The 20201-nt window shown below is 44.1% G+C and overlaps 1 protein-coding gene across 1 annotated transcript in view; it reads right to left on the bottom strand.

Annotated features, from left to right (window-relative positions):
- Positions 1-20201, bottom strand: part of osbpl6 (oxysterol binding protein-like 6) — a 76814-nt gene that overhangs the window by 26077 nt on the left and 30536 nt on the right. The window contains exons 2-5 of the mRNA XM_084179361.1: positions 7845-8147; positions 2092-2214; positions 1850-1903; positions 1231-1344 (exon numbers count right to left, since the gene is read on the bottom strand). Of these exons, the coding sequence (XP_084035487.1) occupies positions 1231-1344; positions 1850-1903; positions 2092-2214; positions 7845-8000 (447 nt within the window). The 5' untranslated portion in view covers positions 8001-8147. The remainder of the gene's footprint in view (positions 1-1230; positions 1345-1849; positions 1904-2091; positions 2215-7844; positions 8148-20201) is intronic.

The raw sequence follows: 20201 nt of genomic DNA, 5'->3' as shown, positions 1-20201 counted from the left end.
ATAACAGCCTCCGCTCTTCTGGGAAGGCTTTCCACTAGATGTTGGAACATTGCTGCAGGGACTTGCTTCCATTCAGCCACAAGAGCATTAGTGAGGTCTGGCACTGATGTCGGGCGATCAGGCTCACAGTCGGCGTTCCAATTCATCCCAAAGGTGTTCGATGGGGTTGAGGTCAGGGCTCTGTGCAGGCCAGTCAAGTTCTTCCACACCGATCTTGACAAACTATTTCTGTATGGACCTTTCTTTGTGCACGGGGGCATTGTCATGCTGAAACAGGAAAGGGCCTTCCCAAACTGTTGCCACAAAGATGGAAGCACAGAATCGTCTAGAATGTCATTGTATGCTGTAGCATTAACATTTCCCTTCACTGGATCTAAGGGGCCTAGCCCGAACCATGAATAACAACCCCAGACCATTATTTATCCTCCACCAAACTTTACAGTTGGAACTATGCATTGGGGCAAGTAGCGTTCTCCTGGCATCCGCCAAACCCAGATTTGTCTGTCTGACTGCCAGATGGGGAAGCGTGATTCATCACTCCAGAGAACACATTTCCACTGCTCCAGAGTCCAATGGCGGCGAGCTTTACACCACTCCAGCCGACGCTTGGCATTGCGCATGGTGATCTTAGGTTTGTGTAAGGCCATTCTACTGCCAATGTCTGTCTATGGAGATTGCATGGCTGTGTGCTAGATTTTATACACCTGCCAGCAACGGGTGTGGCTGAAATAGCCGAATCCACTAATTTGTAGGGGTGTCCACATACTTTTGCATATATAGTGTATACTGATCAAAAATATAAACATGTAAAGTGTTGGTCCCATGTTTCATGAGCTGAAATAAAAGATCCCAGAAATTTTCCATACGCACAAAAAGCTTGCTTTTCTCAAATGTTGTGCATTCCTGTTAGTGAGCATTTTATCCTTTGTCAAGATAATAAAGCCCTTTTGTGGGGAAAACTCATTCTGATTGGTTGGGCCTGGCTCCCCAGTGGCTGGGCTTGGCTCCCAAGTAGGTGGCCCCTGCCTAGTCATGTGAAATCCATAGATTAGGGCCTAATGAATTTATTTCAATTGACTGATTTCCTTATATGAACTGTAACTAAGCAAAATCTTAGAAATTGTTGCATTTCTGTTCAGTATAGAAATTGTCCTCGTCCCATCCCTCAGTCAAGGGCCTGACTTCGCCTTTATCATCCATCCTTTCTATCTCCGTCACAATGAAGCTTACTTTAAGGTGGTATATATGCTCCTCTGTGTCCAAGTCAATGCGGCGGGCCTTCTTCTTAATGGACATGACTGACAGACCCACATCAATGCAGCCATGCAGTTTGGCCTTCTGAATCTTAGAAAAGAGAGTTAACAAAAGTCAACGTAAGTCATGTAAGCAGGTATGGTAACTCATTGTTGCTGTATAAATAAATAGAATTCTTAAGGTGAAGAAAAAGAAAATAGCATCATATGATCGAAAGCTATAGGCCTACTTGACTCTAAAGTCTTATTCAAAAGTAATCATCATGAAATTCAGCACCATTACGCAACATCATGCATTGAGGCTAGTTTGACAGTTTGGTTCAAAGAGGTAAAGGCTGACAAGAACATGGCTGCTTCCAGGAAGCACTGTGAAAGGAAGGGCCCTTTGTACACATCTGATTAGTGTGGACGCAGCAGTTTAGCAAGTAATTTGGAGATTTCCTGCAGACTGACATGGCCAGCTGAAACACAATGGGCAGAGTGACCCTGGGGGTGTTTCTGCTGAGTCACCATGGTGCCACAGCCATGCCAAGTGAGGCTGCCCTCCATCCCTGCCCTCGGTCTCTGCCCCGTGGCTACTAGTCAGGGTTACTCACATCAATGGGCGACTTGGAGTACTTCAGCATCCCATTGTCCAGGACAAAAAAACGCTTTGGAAAAACAACAACAACAAAACATTGAGTTGGTGGGACAACAGTACTTGTCTCTGGAAATATATGTCCCCTATTTGAAGAGAACTGTGAGAATTGTTTGTTGACTTTTCTGAAGGGTTTCACAACAAGGAAATCGATGAAAACAAGTAAACAGTGTTGTGTCCCACTCGGTCATCAAGCCCTACCTTGTGCCAGCCTTTCAGCGGCCATTTTCGCTTCTTCAGCATGAAGCCCTCGTGCTTATCTGGCCTCTGGACGTTGCTCTGACCGATTTTCAGCCCCTCAATGATTTCCCAGCTGTCTGCCTCCTAGGGATGGAGAGAAAAACAGAGCCGTGTCGGAACTCATCTGTTCACTTCTCCAGGGTCAGAGAAAACAGCAACAGTAAAGAAACGCCCGGCCTGGGCCGCATCGCATCCTGCCTGTAAACAGTATGAATAATAGATACTACCAGCTATAACAGAAATACTACTAGTATACTACAGTATATTACATTGAACTGGGCATTTCTTCTACCTATTTACAGAAATACTGCCCGATTGAGTATCTTCCAGCCCTCTCAGCATTTCCACTCCATTAGCTTTCCCTTAGTCTGCTCTCCTGTTTCTGTTGGCTCTGCAAATCACTGGCCTCCTCTGGAGTGGAGGGGAGGGAGGGATGGAGTCAGGTGGGAATACGTATGACAGGGCAGAAGTGTCCCACTATGAGACAGAGACCCAGGAGAATCCCCACTGGGCTGTGTTGGCCAGGCGATGGTCAGGTGAGGTTACAGCTGAATACGGAACAGTGTTAGCTGCCTAATAAGATGCCCCCTTTAGCGCTGACAGCCCAGTGTGTGTGTGTGTGTGACAGGATGAGGTATCACTCACAACCCAGGGATTACTATAGGCCATGAAGGGCCATGTGGCTATAACCACACACAACACCCAGGGCAAAACAAACTGTTGGCAGCTGCGGACAAAAATACACCTCTCACTTTGTAACATCCTCCTCTCTCGTGTGTGTGTGTGTGTGTGTGTGTGTGTGTGTGTGTGTGTGTGTGTGTGTGTGTGTGTGTGTGTGTGTGTGTGCATGACAGGATGAGGTATCACCCACCACCCAGGGATTACTATAGGCCATGAAGGGCCATGTGGCTATAACCACACACAACACCCAGGGCAAAACAAACTGTTGGCAGCTGCACTGCTGTGGACAAAAATACACCTCTCAATTTGTAACAACCTCCTCTCTCTCTCTCTGTGTGTGTGTGATAACAACATAGGACAGCGTAATAAATATAGCAAAGTAGACATGACCTTTTTATCCAGCACAGAGCAGAAAGCCAGAGACTACAGCTGGTATTCTGTTCTGGTCTGCCCCAGTTCAGTCACCATAGCAGCCTGGGAGGAGAAGTAGGCCATTCCAAGCCCTCTATTTAAAAAGTTCAACTCACCTTCCAAAGAAATTAATTCAAAAACGAGACGCTTCCAAAGAAATTAATTCAAAAAAGGTTTGGATACTTGCCCTCATTACGCTTGAAGAGGAATACATGCATAATAATCACTAAATCTGTGGCCTCACAAGGCTTGAGAATAGATGGATTGAGGTTGCTCCAATAATATACAACTATGTTGTCCCAACACACAGTAAGCAGGCTTCCAGCTCCCTGATTCTGCTTAAAAGACAAAGAACAAGAGCAAACCTCAGTTCACTAAAACAACTTCCCTGTGTAGTCTATTATTATTAAAATAATGGTCATAAGTCACTCTCACTTCTAAAGAAATAAATCAACACTACACTAAATAAAAGCTTGCTCATACTGCAACAGAGGAAAGCAGATTTATTTACTTCAACATCCTCTCAAGATTTGAACAACCCAAAGATCAAAATGAATTTTTTTTAATCTGAAGTAGGCTCTTTTATGAATACCTAGGCCTAATAAAGCATTATTAAAAAGAACCCTTACTTCCTAAAACGTTTCAGTTCAGCTTTAACGTAGTCTAAATTGTTTTACAACCTGGGATTGTGATTTAATAGCCATGATATCCACTGGATCCAACTCATGACGATTATTCCACTGCTTTAAACCTTGCAATGCATTATGCATCCACCAGCATGGAAAGAGTATAAACCTATCAAATGTCCAGGCTATTGATATCTTTCAATGGTAACTAACTACCAGCTCATGGGACCAACCTTCCTTCATTGGTACCCAGTGGTGTAGTAGGCTACATTAACCTATAATACTGCAATGAATCAAACCGTTACTACAGGTAAGGTCTTTAGGAGCAGGGAAAAGGACAAACGGTCCTTGGGGACAACTTAGGGTGAATCTGGACTATAAATATCTAGACCTACACTGCACGGCAGAAGCAAAATTCCTATGGCAGCTTCATCTGACACATCTGTTTTCCCAGGGACTCTGCTCAAAATGAACACTTAGGGGTGGAGAGCCAGAGGGAGAACAGAGTAACAGACACACAACAGCACATTGAGGGCCTACTACTGCTTGAGCATTGGGCAACATACCGGCTTGTTTGGTGTGTTCTCTGTGTACTGATGCATATCTAATAAACTCAAATCAGGTAATGCTAACACCACCACACTTGAGACAATGTTGATTTTGTGTAGTGAATCTTTCGCAACTAATCAAGACAACTCACCTGCAGCCTAAACAACAACAAGTAGCAGGCTGAGATTTGCAGCGGAACACCCACAACGTATTAACTACTCCCCCAACATGATGGATGTTAATTCAAGTACCACATCAAGTACCCATTGGGCCCCAGCGCTGATCAGCAGCAGACAACCTAAGTGCCAGGCATTGGTAATCACTGCCAATGTGATTGTAATGAGACGAGAGTCATTTGCTGCAGTCCTGGGTTTTGCTTTGCAATAAATCTGAGTGTGAGAGAAGCTGGGCAGTTGCTACGCTACTGATGAGATGTAACGCAGTGTGAGGTAATATAAACTCTGCCTGCATTCCAAATGGCACCCTATTCCCTAAATAGTGCACTACTTTTGACCAGGGCCCATAGGAAATATAGGGAATTATACACTGAGTGACCAAAACATTAGGAACACCTTCCTAATATTGAGTTGCACCCCCTTTTGTCCTCAGAACAGTCTCAATTCGTCGGGGCATGGACTAAAAGGTGTCGAAAGCGTTGCACAGGGATGCTGGCGCATGTTGACTCCAATGCTTCCCACTGCTGTGTCAAGTTAGCTGGATGTCCTTTGGGTGGTGGACCATTCTTGATACACCCGGGAAACTGTTGAGCATGAAAAACCCAGCAGCGTTGCAGTTCTTGACACAAACCTTGTGCGCCTGGCACCTACTACCATACCCCGTTCAAAGGCACTTCAATCTTTTGTCTTGCCCATTCACCCTCTGAATGGCACACATACACAATCCATGTCTCAATTGTCTCCTCCCCTTCATATACACTGATTGAAGTGGATTTAACAAGTGACATCAATAAGGGATCATAGCTTTCACCTGGATTCACCTGGTCGGTCTATGTCATGGAAAGAGCATGTGTTCCTAATGTTTTGTACACTCCGTGTATAGGGAATTGGGTGCCATTTGGGACTTTTCCACTGCCTCATGTACACTGTAGTAAACATGATTGATTCAGAGCTGCAGGAGGGGAGAGGGGAAGAAAGCACAGAGTTAAACCTTTAGGTGCCAGAAGGCAGAAGCCTGACCTATAGTGGAGCAGTGTATTTACTGAGAGGATTTCTCAGAGTGAGGGGGGGCAGGTGGGAATACCTACTGTGTCTGCTGTACTCTCCACTTTACACACTGACAAGGGCAACAGATGGTAGGTTACCTCTATCTGCTGTTGCTGTTCATAATCATGTTATTGATTTCTCCACAGCCATAAATCCACTAGTCATCTGCTATCAAAATACTTTCCCTGGTCCCCCACAGAAACATACAGGGAACCAACCGTTTCAGATTCATCATGTTCCCCATCTCCATGCCTCAAAACCATCTTATCATTTTACATTTTAGTCATTTAGCAGACGCTCTTATCCAGAGCCACTTACAGTTAGTGAGTGCATACAATTTTCATACTGGCCCCCCGTGGAAATCGAACCCACAACCCGGGCGTTGCAAGCGCCATGCTCTACCAACTGAGCTACAGGATGCCTTACACACTAAGAGATGGCAGACGGTTGTTAAAGCATAAAGAAAAGGTTAGTGTGATTATCTAGATACACTGTGTATGATGTGCGCTGAATCAGTGTGTCTGTACTATACACTGCAGGTGGTGTCTCTAATTGCACTTGTGAGGGTATCCAGTCCAGAGTGCTTAATGATGGTCAGCAGCACAAGGGGAAGTGACACGTACTGATCCCAGAGGGACTGGATCTCATTAAGGCTTCCCTCACAAATAGCCACTGCACTCACTTTCCCTCACACACTGGAGCACACTGCAGCCAGCCAAGCCTCCTAATGTATTTTCCTGGGTCTGTAGTCTGCACCACAGACACACTGATCCCCAGGAGTCCCTAGGGAGGATGTAACCCTTATACAGCAGTAAACACACATACAGACACTGAAACATATACTATTTCTACACACGCTAACCACATAGACAATGTGACAACATAGAGTTATCAAGATTATTCTTGGTGCTTGAGTTAATGCATCACCATGGTGATGGCGATACCGAGCTGGGTTGTAGCTAGTCGTGCCGTTCAACTCGGAGCCAATGAGGACACAGGATAAGCCTGTATTAACAAATCACACCACATGGCCCTGCCTCCAGGCCTCTAGCCTCAACACAACAATAGCTGTGTACTGTAGTAGACAATCCACTGGTGCTTCACTGGATCTACAGTATCTACCCAGTAAATGACTACAGTAATGAAATACAACAGCAGTCACTATGGCCAATAACCTTTCTAGGCATTGCAGTCTCACAAAGGATGAGTAAGGTGAATCAATTGGACAAGTGCCTAATTTCTTGTATGCCTCTTACCTCCCTTGCTCGCTACTTTAATTAAACTCATTAAATCAGCGGAGTAGGAATGGGACATCAATATGGTATTTAGACTAGAGTGAATTCAGGGAATAGGCTAGAAGACTGCAGAGCTCGCAAGGTCTCTTTGTACACCATGTACAGCATGACAGGGAATAGAGTAGGAGGCATAGGAAGGGTTAAATCTCTCATTTAGCAGCAAGCCTGACTGCTACTGTAAGTGTTCTGTACAGGCCGCAATTCCCCCATCTACTCCCCAAAGCACTCCTCTTCAGAGAGCAATCTCCCATGGTTACGGGAATGCAGCAGTAGCTCCCATACAGCACAGCATACCAGAGCGTGCCACATGTTCACTGGACCAATCGAGCCTTGGCTTTCTCACTCTACCTCATGATTTATTCATGACCCCCCACTGGAAAAGCCATGATGTCAGAGATTCCAGTTAAGTGTCCTGTTTCTCTGTGGCTAAGGTGATATGGCAGTTCAGTACACAGACCAAGATAGAAGTAGAAAGGCTTCCTCTTCACACGCTGACAAAAGGGGCTAATATTTAAGCCCCCGTAAGCTGACCCTAAACAAGAACGTTGCTAATTCACTGTTTACAATACCTCCCACTTAGGACATGGTGAACAGTGGACACAGCTAAGCCTCAGTGCCTGAAATTGGCACCACTACTCTACAACATAATATAGTGCACAACATAAAGAAACAACTAGAATGATAATAGCTAGAGACATACAGTGCATAGTCATCAGCTCCTCACATCATCATAATAGCACAGCTCTCAGTGATCGCCCCTTGCAGACTGTGCTCAGGGAGCTGTTAATTCCAGTCAGTCAGTCCCACTCTGTCTGTCTGCTGCTCCAGAGACAGTCTCAGGGGACCAGACTGAGTGAATCACTCCACTACACTGTTCCCAGAGCAGCGGACTGTGTCTCGCTGTCTGTCTGGTGGCGGGCGCTGCTTACCTGGCGGCTGTCGCGCTGGTACGAGGAGGAGGACGAGGCGCTTTTGTGTGTGGGCGTGGACGTCTTGTGGTGGTGGACGGGCGTGGAGCACCTCTCCTCGGCGCTCATGGTGCGGTGGCTGCTCTGGCTGGGGTTCCTGTGATGGTGGTAGGACATGGCTTCCCTCTCTGTAGCTCCCCTCTCCGTGGCTTTCTGACTGGACTGGACTGTTCCTACCTCAGCAGCAGCTCCAGGCCATGTGGATAAAGAGCATTATCTGAGGCAGCTCTGCGGCACGCTTTCCCTGGCTCACACTCCTCTCATCTGCAGCACAGACAAAGACAAACAGACAGGACACACAGATGTTTTTGGTTTGTCGCACCATTCTCGGTAAACCCTAGACACGGTCATGCATGAAAAGGCCCTAATCTATGGATTTCACACGACTGGGCATAGGCCCACCCACTTGGGAGCCAGTCAATTGAAATAAATTCATTAGGCCCTAATCTATGGATTTCACATGACTATGCAGGGGCCACTCACTTGGGAGCCAGGCCCACCCACTTGGGAGCCAGGCCCACCCACTGGAGAGCCAGGCGCAGCCAATCAGAATGAGTTTTTCCCCACAAAAGAGCTTTATTACAGACAGAAATACTCCTTAGCACACCTCATGCTGAAATAGGAAAGGGCCTTCCCCAAACTATTGCCACAAAGTTACAGGCACAGAATCATCTAGAATGTCATTGTATGCTGTAGTAGCGTTAGATTTCCCTTCACTGGAACTAAGGGGCCTAGCCCGAACCAAGAAAAACAGCCCCAGACCATTATTCCTCCTCCACCAAACTTTACAGTTGGCACTACACATTGGGGCAGGTAGCGTTCTCCTGGCATCCGCCAAACCCAGATTCATCCGTCTGACTGCCAGATGGTGAAGCGTGATTCATCACTCCAGAGAACGTGTTTCCACTACTCCAGAGTCCAATGGCGGCAAGATTTTTAACATTTAACATCATTTAGCAGACGCTCTTATCCAGAGCGACTTACAGTTAGTGAATACATATACATATATATACATATATATATATATATACACACACATATATATATATATACATATACACATACATATATACATATATATATATATATATATATATATATATATATATACACATACATATATATATATATATACAGTGGGGAAAAAAAGTATTTAGTCAGAAACCAATTGTGCAAGTTCTCCCACTTAAAAAGATGAGAGAGGCCTGTAATTTTCATCATAGGTACACGTCAACTGTGACAGACAAATTGAGGAAAAAAAATCCAGAAAATCACATTGTAGGATTTTTTATGAATTTATTTGCAAATTATGGTGGAAAATAAGTATTTGGTCACCTAGAAACAAGCAAGATTTCTGGCTCTCACAGACCTGTAACTTCTTCTTTAAGAGGCTCCTCTGTCCTCCACTCGTTACCTGTATTAATGGCACCTGTTTGAACTTGTTATCAGTATAAAAGACACCTGTCCACAACCTCAAACAGTCACACTCCAAACTCCACTATGGCCAAGACCAAAGAGCTGTCAAAGGACACCAGAAACAAAATTGTAGACCTGCACCAGGCTGGGAAGACTGAATCTGCAATAGGTAAGCAGCTTGGTTTGAAGAAATCAACTGTGGGAGCAATTATTAGGAAAGGGAAGACATACAAGACCACTGATAATCTCCCTCGATCTGGGGCTCCACGCAAGATCTCACCCCGTGGGGTCAAAATGATCACAAGAACGGTGAGCAAAAATCCCAGAACCACACGGGGGGACCTAGTGAATGACCTGCAGAGACCTGGGACCAAAGTAACAAAGCCTACCATCAGTAACACACTACGCCGCCAGGGACTCAAATCCTGCAGTGCAAGACGTGTCCCCCTGCTTAAGCCAGTACATGTCCAGGCCCGTCTGAAGTTTGCTAGAGTGCATTTGGATGATCCAGAAGAGGATTGGGAGAATGTCATATGGTCAGATGAAACCAAAATATAACTTTTTGGTAAAAACTCAACTCGTCGTGTTTGGAGGACAAAGAATGCTGAGTTGCATCCAAAGAACACCATACCTACTGTGAAGCATGGGGGTGGAAACATCATGCTTTGGGGCTGTTTTTCTGCAAAGGGACCAGGACGACTGATCCGTGTAAAGGAAAGAATGAATGGGGCCATGTATCGTGAGATTTTGAGTGAAAACCTCCTTCCATCAGCAAGGGCATTGAAGATGAAACGTGGCTGGGTCTTTCAGCATGACAATGATCCCAAACACACCGCCCGGGCAACGAAGGAGTGGCTTCGTAAGAAGCATTTCAAGGTCCTGGAGTGGCCTAGCCAGTCTCCAGATCTCAACCCCATAGAAAATCTTTGGAGGGAGTTGAAAGTCCGTGTTGCCCAGCGACAGCCCCAAAACATCACTGCTCTAGAGGAGATCTGCATGGAGGAATGGGCCAAAATACCAGCAACAGTGTGTGAAAACCTTGTGAAGACTTACAGAAAACGTTTGACCTGTGTCATTGCCAACAAAGGGTATATAACAAAGTATTGACAAAACTTTTGTTATTGACCAAATACTTATTTTCCACCATAATTTGCAAATAAATTCATTAAAAATCCTATAATGCGATTTTCTGGATTTTTTTTCTCATTTTGTCTGTCATAGTTGACGTGTACCTATGATGAAAATTACAGGCCTCTCTCATCTTTTTAAGTGGGAGAACTTGCACAATTGGTGGCTGACTAAATACTTTTTTTCCCCACTGTATATATATATATATATATATATATATATATATATATATATATATATATATATATATATATATATATATATATATATATACATACACATACATACATATATATATATATATATATAATTTTTTTTATATACTGGCCCCCCGTGGGAATCGAACCCACAACCCTGGCGTTGCAAACGCCATGCTCTATCAACTGAGCTACATCCCTGCCGGCCATTCCCTCCCCTACCCTGGACGACGCTGGGCCAATTGTGCGCCGCCCATGAGTCTCCCGGTCGCGGCCGGCTGCTATGCACTCAACGGTCCCGTTCTCTGAGCTTGTGTGGCCTACCACTTCACGGCTGAGCTGTTGTTACTCCTAGACGTTTCCACTTCACAATAACAGCACTTACAGTTGACCGGGGCATCTCTAGCAGGGCAGAAATTTGACGAACTGCCTTATTGGAAAGGTGGCATCCTATGACGGTGCCACGTTGAAAGTCACTGCGCTCTTCAGTAGGCCATTCTAAGGCCATTCTACTGACAATGTTTGTCTATGGAGATTAGGGCTGTCCCCAACTAAAACAAATCTTGGTCGACCGAGAGTCGTCCTGTTCTTTCGACCAATCAATTGGTCTAAATGTTTAAACTATTTTTCCATATATAGACACAACCTATGTGTTTAAATAAAATCAACTACATATGCACTGAGCTTGTCTGATGCTTTAAGCACAGTGTTTGATTAAATAATTAAGACACACAAATTACTCAAGAAAGAGCCCTATGGTCACACTGTGTTACAAAAAATGACAGCGACACCTCCCGAGTGGCGTAGCGGTCTAAGGCACTGCATCGCAGTGCTGAGGCGCCACTACAGTCTCGGGTTCGATCCCAGGCTGTGTCACAGCCGGCCGTGACCGGGAGCCCCATGGGGCGGCGCACAATTGGCCCAGTGTCGTCTGGGTTAGGGGAGGGTTTGGCCGGGGAGGTTTCCTTGGCTTATTGTGCTCTAGCGACTCCTTGTGGCGGGCCGGGCGCCTGCAAGATGACTCGGTTGTCAGTAGGACAGTGTTTCCTCCGACACATTGGTGCGGCTGGCTTCCAGTTTAAGCGAGCAGTGTGTTAAGAAGCAGCGTGGCTTGCAGGTCATGTTTCGGAGGATGCATGACTCTCGACCTTTGCCTCTCCCAAGTCCGTTGGGGAGTTGCAGCGATGAGACAAGATCGTAACTACCAATTGGGGAGTTACGATCTTTAAAAAACGTTGTCACGCTCTCCTCCCTACTGCAGTGAAAAGGCAACACAGCACAGCAAGTGTTTATTGCGCTGTCCGTGCTGAAGCTGCAACATCATTTCAGCCATTTAGTTTCTTACTTGTTTCTGACTGAAAAGTTCTGTTACCGAAATCTCTAATTTGTTTAGGAAAAACATTCCCTATTCCCTCAACCCTTTCTCTCTTTACGTGAAACATGTCAGCATCGCATGCATGTGACCAATAGGGCCTAACCTATAGCCTATCATAATCACATCAATAAATATTTTATAACAAACTCAGAACACAGGATGTGACAGCAAAATGGATGCGGAGGACGTGTAGAAGAAACTTGAAAACAGGCGAATGTTTACTGGTTGCTCAGGAGGGAAAAGGGAAGTCAGATCTGTGGAAGACATTTGACTTAGTTGTGGAAACTACAGGAGATCAAGAAACAGGAGAGTATAGGAGCAAGCGTTGGGTGAGTATAATGTGTGCCAAACAGTTGCTGTTCGATTACAATATTATTATTTTTTCTGACCATTTGGAAAAGTGTAAACAACACTAATTAAATATGTGTACCAGAGAGTCTGTTCTAATGAATGAATGATTGAATGATTGATTGATACAGTAGCCTATATATTGAAATATAGGCCTAAGTAAGTTACGGTATTAAGACTAAACAGGATGCGCTCTTAGGCCTACAGCTCAATGGTGGTTATACAAGGCTACTATACAAAACCTAATAATGATAACGAAATTCATTATTATTATAATGATGATCATAATAATAATTGTAATAATAACAATAAGAAGGAGACCAAGAAAAAGGAGGGTATAGGAGCGAGAGCTGTGTGAATATTATGTGTGACAACAGGTGCTGTTAGATTACAATATTCTTTTTCTGCCCGTTTGGAACAGTGTAAACAACACTAAATACATAAGTAACCCAGTCTGTCCTAAGGGGAAAAAATTGTACAGTCTTTATTACAGCATAGCAAAGATTAAAAAACAGCCAAATCTGTGAAATTGCTTTACCTGACATTTTGCCGTTGCATGAGGCTTGGTGCTCACGGAATCAGTAGGCTATTAAAAAAACACTTTAACAGGCAACAGACGCAAGATCTGTATGCTGGTTAACTTTGCTATTATGCACATAGCAACATAAAGGGAAAGGCGCCAATTCTACGGCGCACTGAAGATTATGTTTCAGAACCATTTTGTTATAAAATAATATTAGATTTATTAGTGTTACAATTTCAGTATCACACGTCTTAGAGTGATGGACTGTGCCATCCTCATGGCCGCCACAATGGATTAGTCCATTGAGACAGACGCGAGTCAGACAGGTGTCTTGTGCAAAAATAAAATAATTGAAATAAAAAGAAATTTCGGTCGACCAACAGCCTATCGACCAAACAATAGACCAGTCAACTAAATGGGGTCAGCCCTAATGGAGATTGCATGGCTGTGTGCTAGATGTTATACACCTGTCAGCAACAGGTGTGGCTGAAATAGCCGAATCCACTAATTTGAACAGGTGTCCACATAGTTTTATGTGTGTGTTCACATACTTGTGTGTGTGTGTGTGTGTGTGTGTATATATATATACATACACTGTATTTCTGATGAATTTGATGTTATTTTAATGGACAAAAAAATTGCTTTTCTTTTGAAAACAAGGACATTTCTAAGTGACTTCAAACTTTTGAACGGTAGTGTGCATATATATACATATACACACACACACACACACACACACACACACTCCGGAGTCTGACATGTAAATGGCTATTGTAGCAGGAAACGGCTGATTTTTAATGGCATATCTACATAGGCGTACAGAGGCCCATTATCAGCAACCATCAACCCTGTGTTCCAATGGCACGTTGTGTTTGCTAATCCAAATTTATCATTTTAAAAGACTAATTGATCATTAGAAAACCCTTTTGCAATTACAGTTGAAGTCGGAAATGTACATACACCTTAGCCAAATACATTTAAACTCAGTTTTTCACAATTCCTGACATTTAATCCTAGTAACAATTCCCTGTCTTAGGTCAGTTAGGGTTACCACTTTATTTTAAGAATGTGAAATGTCAGAATAATAGTAGAGAGAATGATTAATTTCAGCTTTTATTTATTTCATCACATTCCCAGTAGGTCAGAAGTTTACATACACTCAATTAGTATTTGGTAGAATTGCCTTTAAATTGTTTAACTTGGGGCAAACATTTAATGTAGCCTTCCACAAGCCTCCTACAATAAGTTGGGTGAATTTTGGCCCATTCCTCATGACAGAGCTGTTGTAACTGAGTCAGATTTGTAGGCCTCCTTGCTCGCACACGCTTTTTCAGTTCTGCCCACAAATGTTCTATAGGATTGAGGTCAGGGCTTTGTGATGGCCACTCCAATATCTTGACTTTGTTGTCCTTAAGCCATTTTGCCACAACTTTGGAAGTATGCTTGGGGTCATTGTCCATTTGGAAAACCCATTTGCGACCAAGCTTTAACTTCCTGACTGATGTCTTGAGCTGTTGCTTCAATATATCCACATAATTTTCCTTCCTCATGATGCCATCTATTTTGTGAAGTGTACCAGTCCCTCTTGCAGCAAAGCACCCCCACAGCATGATGCTGCCACCCCCGTGCTTCACGGTTGGGATGGTGTTCTTCGGCTTGCAAGCGTTCCCCTTTTTCCTCCAAACATAACGATGGTCATTATGGCCAAACAGTTCTATTTTAGTTTCATCAGACCAGAGAACATTTCTCCACAAAGTACGATCTTTGACCCCATGTGCAGTTGCAAACCATAGTCTGGCTTTTTTTATGGTGGTTTTGGAGCAGTGGCTTCTTCCTTGCTGAGCGGTCTTTCAGGTTATGTCAATATAGGACTTGTTTTACTGTGGATATAGATACTTTTGTACCTGTTTTCTCCAGCATCTTCACAGGGTCCTTTGCTGTTGTTCTGGGATTGATTTGCACTTTTCGCACCAAAGTACGTTCATCTCTAGGAGACAGAATGCGTCTCCTTTCCTGAGCGGTATGACGGCTGCTTGGTCCAATGGTTTTGATACTTGCGTACTATTGTTTGTAGAGATGAACGTGGTACCTTCAGGCGTTTGGAAATTGCTCCCAAGGATGAACCAGACTTGTGGAGCTCTACAATTTTTTTTCCTGAGGTCTTGGCTGATTTCTTTTGATTTTCCCATGATGTCAAGCAAAGAGGCACTGTGTTTGAAGGTAGGCCTTGAAATACATCCACAGGTACACCTCCAATTGACTCAAATTATGTCAATTAGACTATCAGAAGCTTCTAAAGCCATGACATCATTTTCTGGAATTTTCCAAGCTGTTTAAAGGCACAGTCAACTTAGTGTATGTAAACTTCTGACCCACTGGAATTGTGATACAGTGAATTTTAAGTGAAATAAGCTGTCTGAAAACAATTGTTGGAAAAATTACTTGTGTCATGCACAAAGTAGATGTCCTAACCGACTTGCCAAAACTATAGTTTGTTAACAAGAAATGTGTGTAGTGGTTGAAAAATGAGTTTTAATGACTCCAACCTAAGTGTATGTAAACTTCCGACTTCAACTGTATGTTAGCACAGCTGACAACTGTTGTGCTGATTAAAGAAGCAATAAAACAGGCCTTTTTGAGACTAGTTGAGTATCTGGAGCATCAGCAATTGTGGGTTCGGTTACAGGCTCAAAATGGCCAGAAACAAATAACTTTCTTCTGAAACTTGTTCTGAGAAATGAAGGCTATTCCATCGGAGACATTGCCAAGAAACTGAAGATCTCGTACAACGCTGTGTACTACTCCCTTCACAGAACAGCGCAAACCAGAATTGAAAGATGAGTGGGAGGCCCCGGTACACAACTGAGCAAGAGGATAAATACATTAGAGCGTCTAGTTTGAGAAACAGACGCCTCACAGGTCCTCAACTGGCAGCTTCATTAAATAGCACCCGCAAAACACCAGTCTCAGCGACTCCGGGATGCTGACCTTCTAGGCAGAGTTGCAAAGAAAAAGCCATATCTCCGACTGGCCAATAAAAATAAAAGATTAAGATGGGCAGTCTGAGATATGGCTTTTTCTTTGCTACTCTGCCTAGATGGTCAGCATCCCGGAGTCGCCTCTTCACTGTTGACATTGAGACTGGTGTTTTGTGGGTACTATTTACTGAAGCTGCCAATTGAGGACCTGTGAGGCATCTGTTTCTCAAACTAGGCGTCTGTTTCTTCATTTCTCAGAACAAGAATTGACTGACGAGTTTCAGAAGAATGTTCTTTGTTTCTGGTCATTTTGAGCCTGTAATCGAACCCACAATTGCTGATGCTCCAGATACTCAACTAGTCTCAAAAAGGCCTGTTTTATTGCTTCTTTAATCAGCACAACAGTTTTCAGCTGTGCTAACATAATTGCAAAAGGGTTTTCTAATGATCAATTAGCCTTTTAAAATGATAAACCTGGATTAGCAAACACAACGTGCCATTGGAACACAGGACTGATGGTTGCTGATAATGGGCATCTGTACGCCTATGTAGATATTCCATTAAAAATCAGCCGTTTCCAGCTACAATAGCCATTTACAACATTAACAATGTCTACACTGTATTTCTGATCAATTTGATGTTATTTTAAATGGACAAAAAAAATGCTTTTCTTTTGAAAACAAGGACATTTCTAAGTGACCCCAAACTTTTGAACGGTAGTGTGCATATATATATATATATATATATATATATATATATATATACACATATACACACACTGCTAAAAAAAATAAAGGGAACACTTAAACAACACAATGTAACTCCAAGTCAATCACACTTCTGTGAAATCAAACTGTCCACTTAGGAAGCAACACTGATTGACAATAAATTTCACATGCTGTTGTGCAAATGGATAGACAACAGGTGGAAATTATAGGCAATTAGCAAGACACCCCCAATAAAGGACTGGTTTTGCAGGTGGTGACCGCAGACCACTTCTCAGTTCCTATGCTTCCTGGCTGATGTTTTGGTCACTTTTGAATGCTGGCGGTGCTTTCACTCTAGTGGTAGCATGAGACGGAGTCTACAACCCACACAAGTGGCTCAGGTAGTGCAGCTCATCCAGGATGGCACATTAATGCGAGCTGTGGCAAGAAGGTTTGTCAGCGTAGTGTCCAGAGCATGGAGGCGCTACCAGGAGCCAGGCAAGTACATCAGGAGACGTGGAGGAGGCCGTAGGAGGGCAACAACCTCCAGCAGGCCACAAATGTGCATGTGTCTGCTCAAACGGTCAGAAACAGACTCCATGAGGGTGGTATGAGGGCCCGACGTCCACAGGTGGGGGTTGTCTTACAGCCCAACACCGTGCAGGACGTTTGGCATTTGCCAGAGAACACCAAGATTGGCAAATTCGCCACTGGCGCCCTGTGCTATTCACAGATGAAAGCAGGTTCACACTGAGCACATGTGACAGACGTGACAGAGTCTGGAGACGCAGTGGAGAACGTTCTGCTGCCTGCAACATCCTCCAGCATGACCGGTTTGGCGGTGGGTCAGTCATGGTGTGGGGTGGCATTTCTTTGTGGGGCCGCACAGCCCTCCATGTGCTCGCCAGAGGTAGCCTGACTGCCATTAGGTACCGAGATGAGATACTCAGACCCCTTGTGAGACCATATACTGGTGTGGTTGGCCCTGGGTTCCTCCTAATGCAAGACAATGCTAGACCTCATGTGGCTGGAGTGTGTCAGCAGTTCCTGCAAGAGGAAGGCATTGATGCTATGGACTGGCCCGCCCGTTCCCCAGACCTGAATCCAATTGAGCACATCTGGGACATCCACCAACGCCACGTTGCACCACAGACTGTCCAGGAGTTGGCGGATGTTTTAGTCCAGGTCTGGGAGGAGATCCCTCAGGAGACCATCCGCCACCTCATCAGGAGCATGCCCATGGCGTTGTAGGGAGGTCATACAGGCACGTGGAGGCCACACACACTACTGAGCCTAATTTTGACTTGTTTTAAGGACATTACATCAAAGTTGGATCAGCCTGTAGTGTGGTTTTCCACTTTAATCTTGAGTGTGACTCCAAATCCAGACCTCCATGGGTTGATAAATTTGATTTCCATTGATAATTTGTGTGATTTTGTTGTCAGCACATTCAACTATGTAAAGAAAAAAGTATTTAATAAGATTATTTCATTTATTCAGATCTAGGATGTGTTATTTTAGTGTTCCCTTTATTTTTTTGAGCAGTGTATATACATACACACACACACACACACACACACACACACTCCGGAGTCTGACACGTTCTGATATTTCTGAATTTCTTTCTTTTGACTTTTTGGATCATGTGTGGATTGTTTTGTATTGCTAGGTATTACTTCACCGTTGGAGCTAGAAACACAAGCATTTCTCTGCACCTGCGATAACAACTGCAAATCTGTGTACGCGAACAATAAACTTCAATTTGATTTGTTGTTCAACGCAACGTTCCATTCCATAATGACTGATGTGCCTACTGCTAGCTAGCATGAGGACGAAAACAGCAGTTTACTTAAAAACTAGCAGTCGTTAAATCTTCTGGTATAATTGGACAATTCCGAGTACAACGCATTTCTTATCCCTGGATTGAGGTAACATTTTCAAGATATATCTCGCGCCGGCTCCGCGGTGTCTTAATCTACACAGGAAGTCTTTCATTGTTACCCAACGCTTAGGTTTACCTCCACTGTACTCTTATCCTTCCATATCCATGTCTGTTCATAATGCCCTGAATCTTTTCTACAACGCACGGAAATCTGCCCCCTTTATTCTCTGTACCCAACGCACTAGAAGACCAGTTCTTAAAGCCTTTAGCCGTATCCTTATTCTAGTCCTCCTCTGTTCCTCTGGTGATGTAGAGGCTAACCCTGCAGCCCCCAGTATCACTCCTACTCCCCAGGCGCTATCACTTGTTGACTTCTGTAACCGTAAAAGCCTTAGTTTCTTGCATGTTAATATCAGAAGTCTCCTTCCTAAGTTTTAGTTATTCACTGAGTTAGCACACTCCGCCAACCCTGATGTCCTAGCAGTGTCTGAATCCTGGCTTAGGAAGGCCACCAAAAATTCTGAAATTTCCATCCCCAACTATAACATTTTCCATCTAGATAGAACTGCCAAAGGGGGTGGAGTTGCAATCTACTGTAGAGATAGCCTGCAGAGCTCTATCATACTATCCAGGTCTGTGCCCAAACAGTTTGAGCTTCTACTTCTAAAAATCCACCTTTCCAGAAATAAGTCTCTCACTGTTGCCGCTTGCTACAGACCCCCCTCAGCCCCCAGCTGTGCCCTGGACACCATATGTGAATTGATTGCCCCCCATTTATCCTCAGAGTTCGTACTGCTTGGTGACCTAAATTGGGATATGCTTAACACCCCGGCCATCCTACAATCCAAACTAGATGCCCTCAATCTCACATAAATTATCAACGAACCTACCAGGTACAACCCTAAATCCGTAAACATGGGTACCCTCATAGATATCATCCTGACTAACTTACCCTCTAAATACATCTCCGCTGTCTTCAACCAGGATCTCAGCGATCACTGCCTTATTGCCTGCGTCCGTAACGGGTCCGCGGTCAAACGACCACCCCTCATCACTGTCAAACGCTCCCTAAAACACTTTAGCGAGCAGGCCTTCCTAATTGACCTGGCCCAGGTATCCTGGATGGATATAGATCTCATTCCGTCAGTAGAGGATGCCTGGTTGTTCTTTAAAAGTAATTTCCTCTCAATCTTAAATAAACATGCCCCATTCAAAAAATACAGAACTAAGAACAGATATAGCCCCTGGTTCTCCTCAGACTTGACTGCCCTTGACCAGCACAAAAACATCCTGTGGCGTACTGCATTAGCATCAAATAGCCCCCGCGATATGCAACTTTTCAGGGAAGTTAGGAACCAATATACACAAGCAGTTAGGAAAGCAAAGGCTAACTTTTTCAAACAGAAATTTGCATCCTGTAGCACTAACTCCAAAAAGTTTTGGGACACTGTAAAGTCCATGGAGAATAAGAGCACTTCCTCCCAGCTGCCCACTGCACTGCGGCTAGGAAACACTATCACCACCGATAAATCTACAATAATCGAGAATTTCAACAAGCATTTTGCTACGGCTGGCCATGCGTTCCACCTGGCTACCACTACCCCGGCCACCAGCTCTGCACCCTCCGCTGCAACTTGCCCATGCCCACCCCCGCTTCTCCTTCACACAAATTCAGACAGCTGATGTTCTGAAAGAGCTGCACAATCTGGACCCCTACAAATCAGCTGGGCTAGACAATCTGGACCCTTTCTTTTTAAAACTATT

Source organism: Coregonus lavaretus (assembly GCF_964263955.1).
Source record: "Coregonus lavaretus genome assembly, chromosome: 16".
NCBI lineage: Eukaryota > Metazoa > Chordata > Actinopteri > Salmoniformes > Salmonidae > Coregonus > Coregonus lavaretus.
The sequence above is the reverse complement of the archived record's forward strand: the minus strand, read 5'-3'. Positions and strand labels throughout refer to the sequence as shown.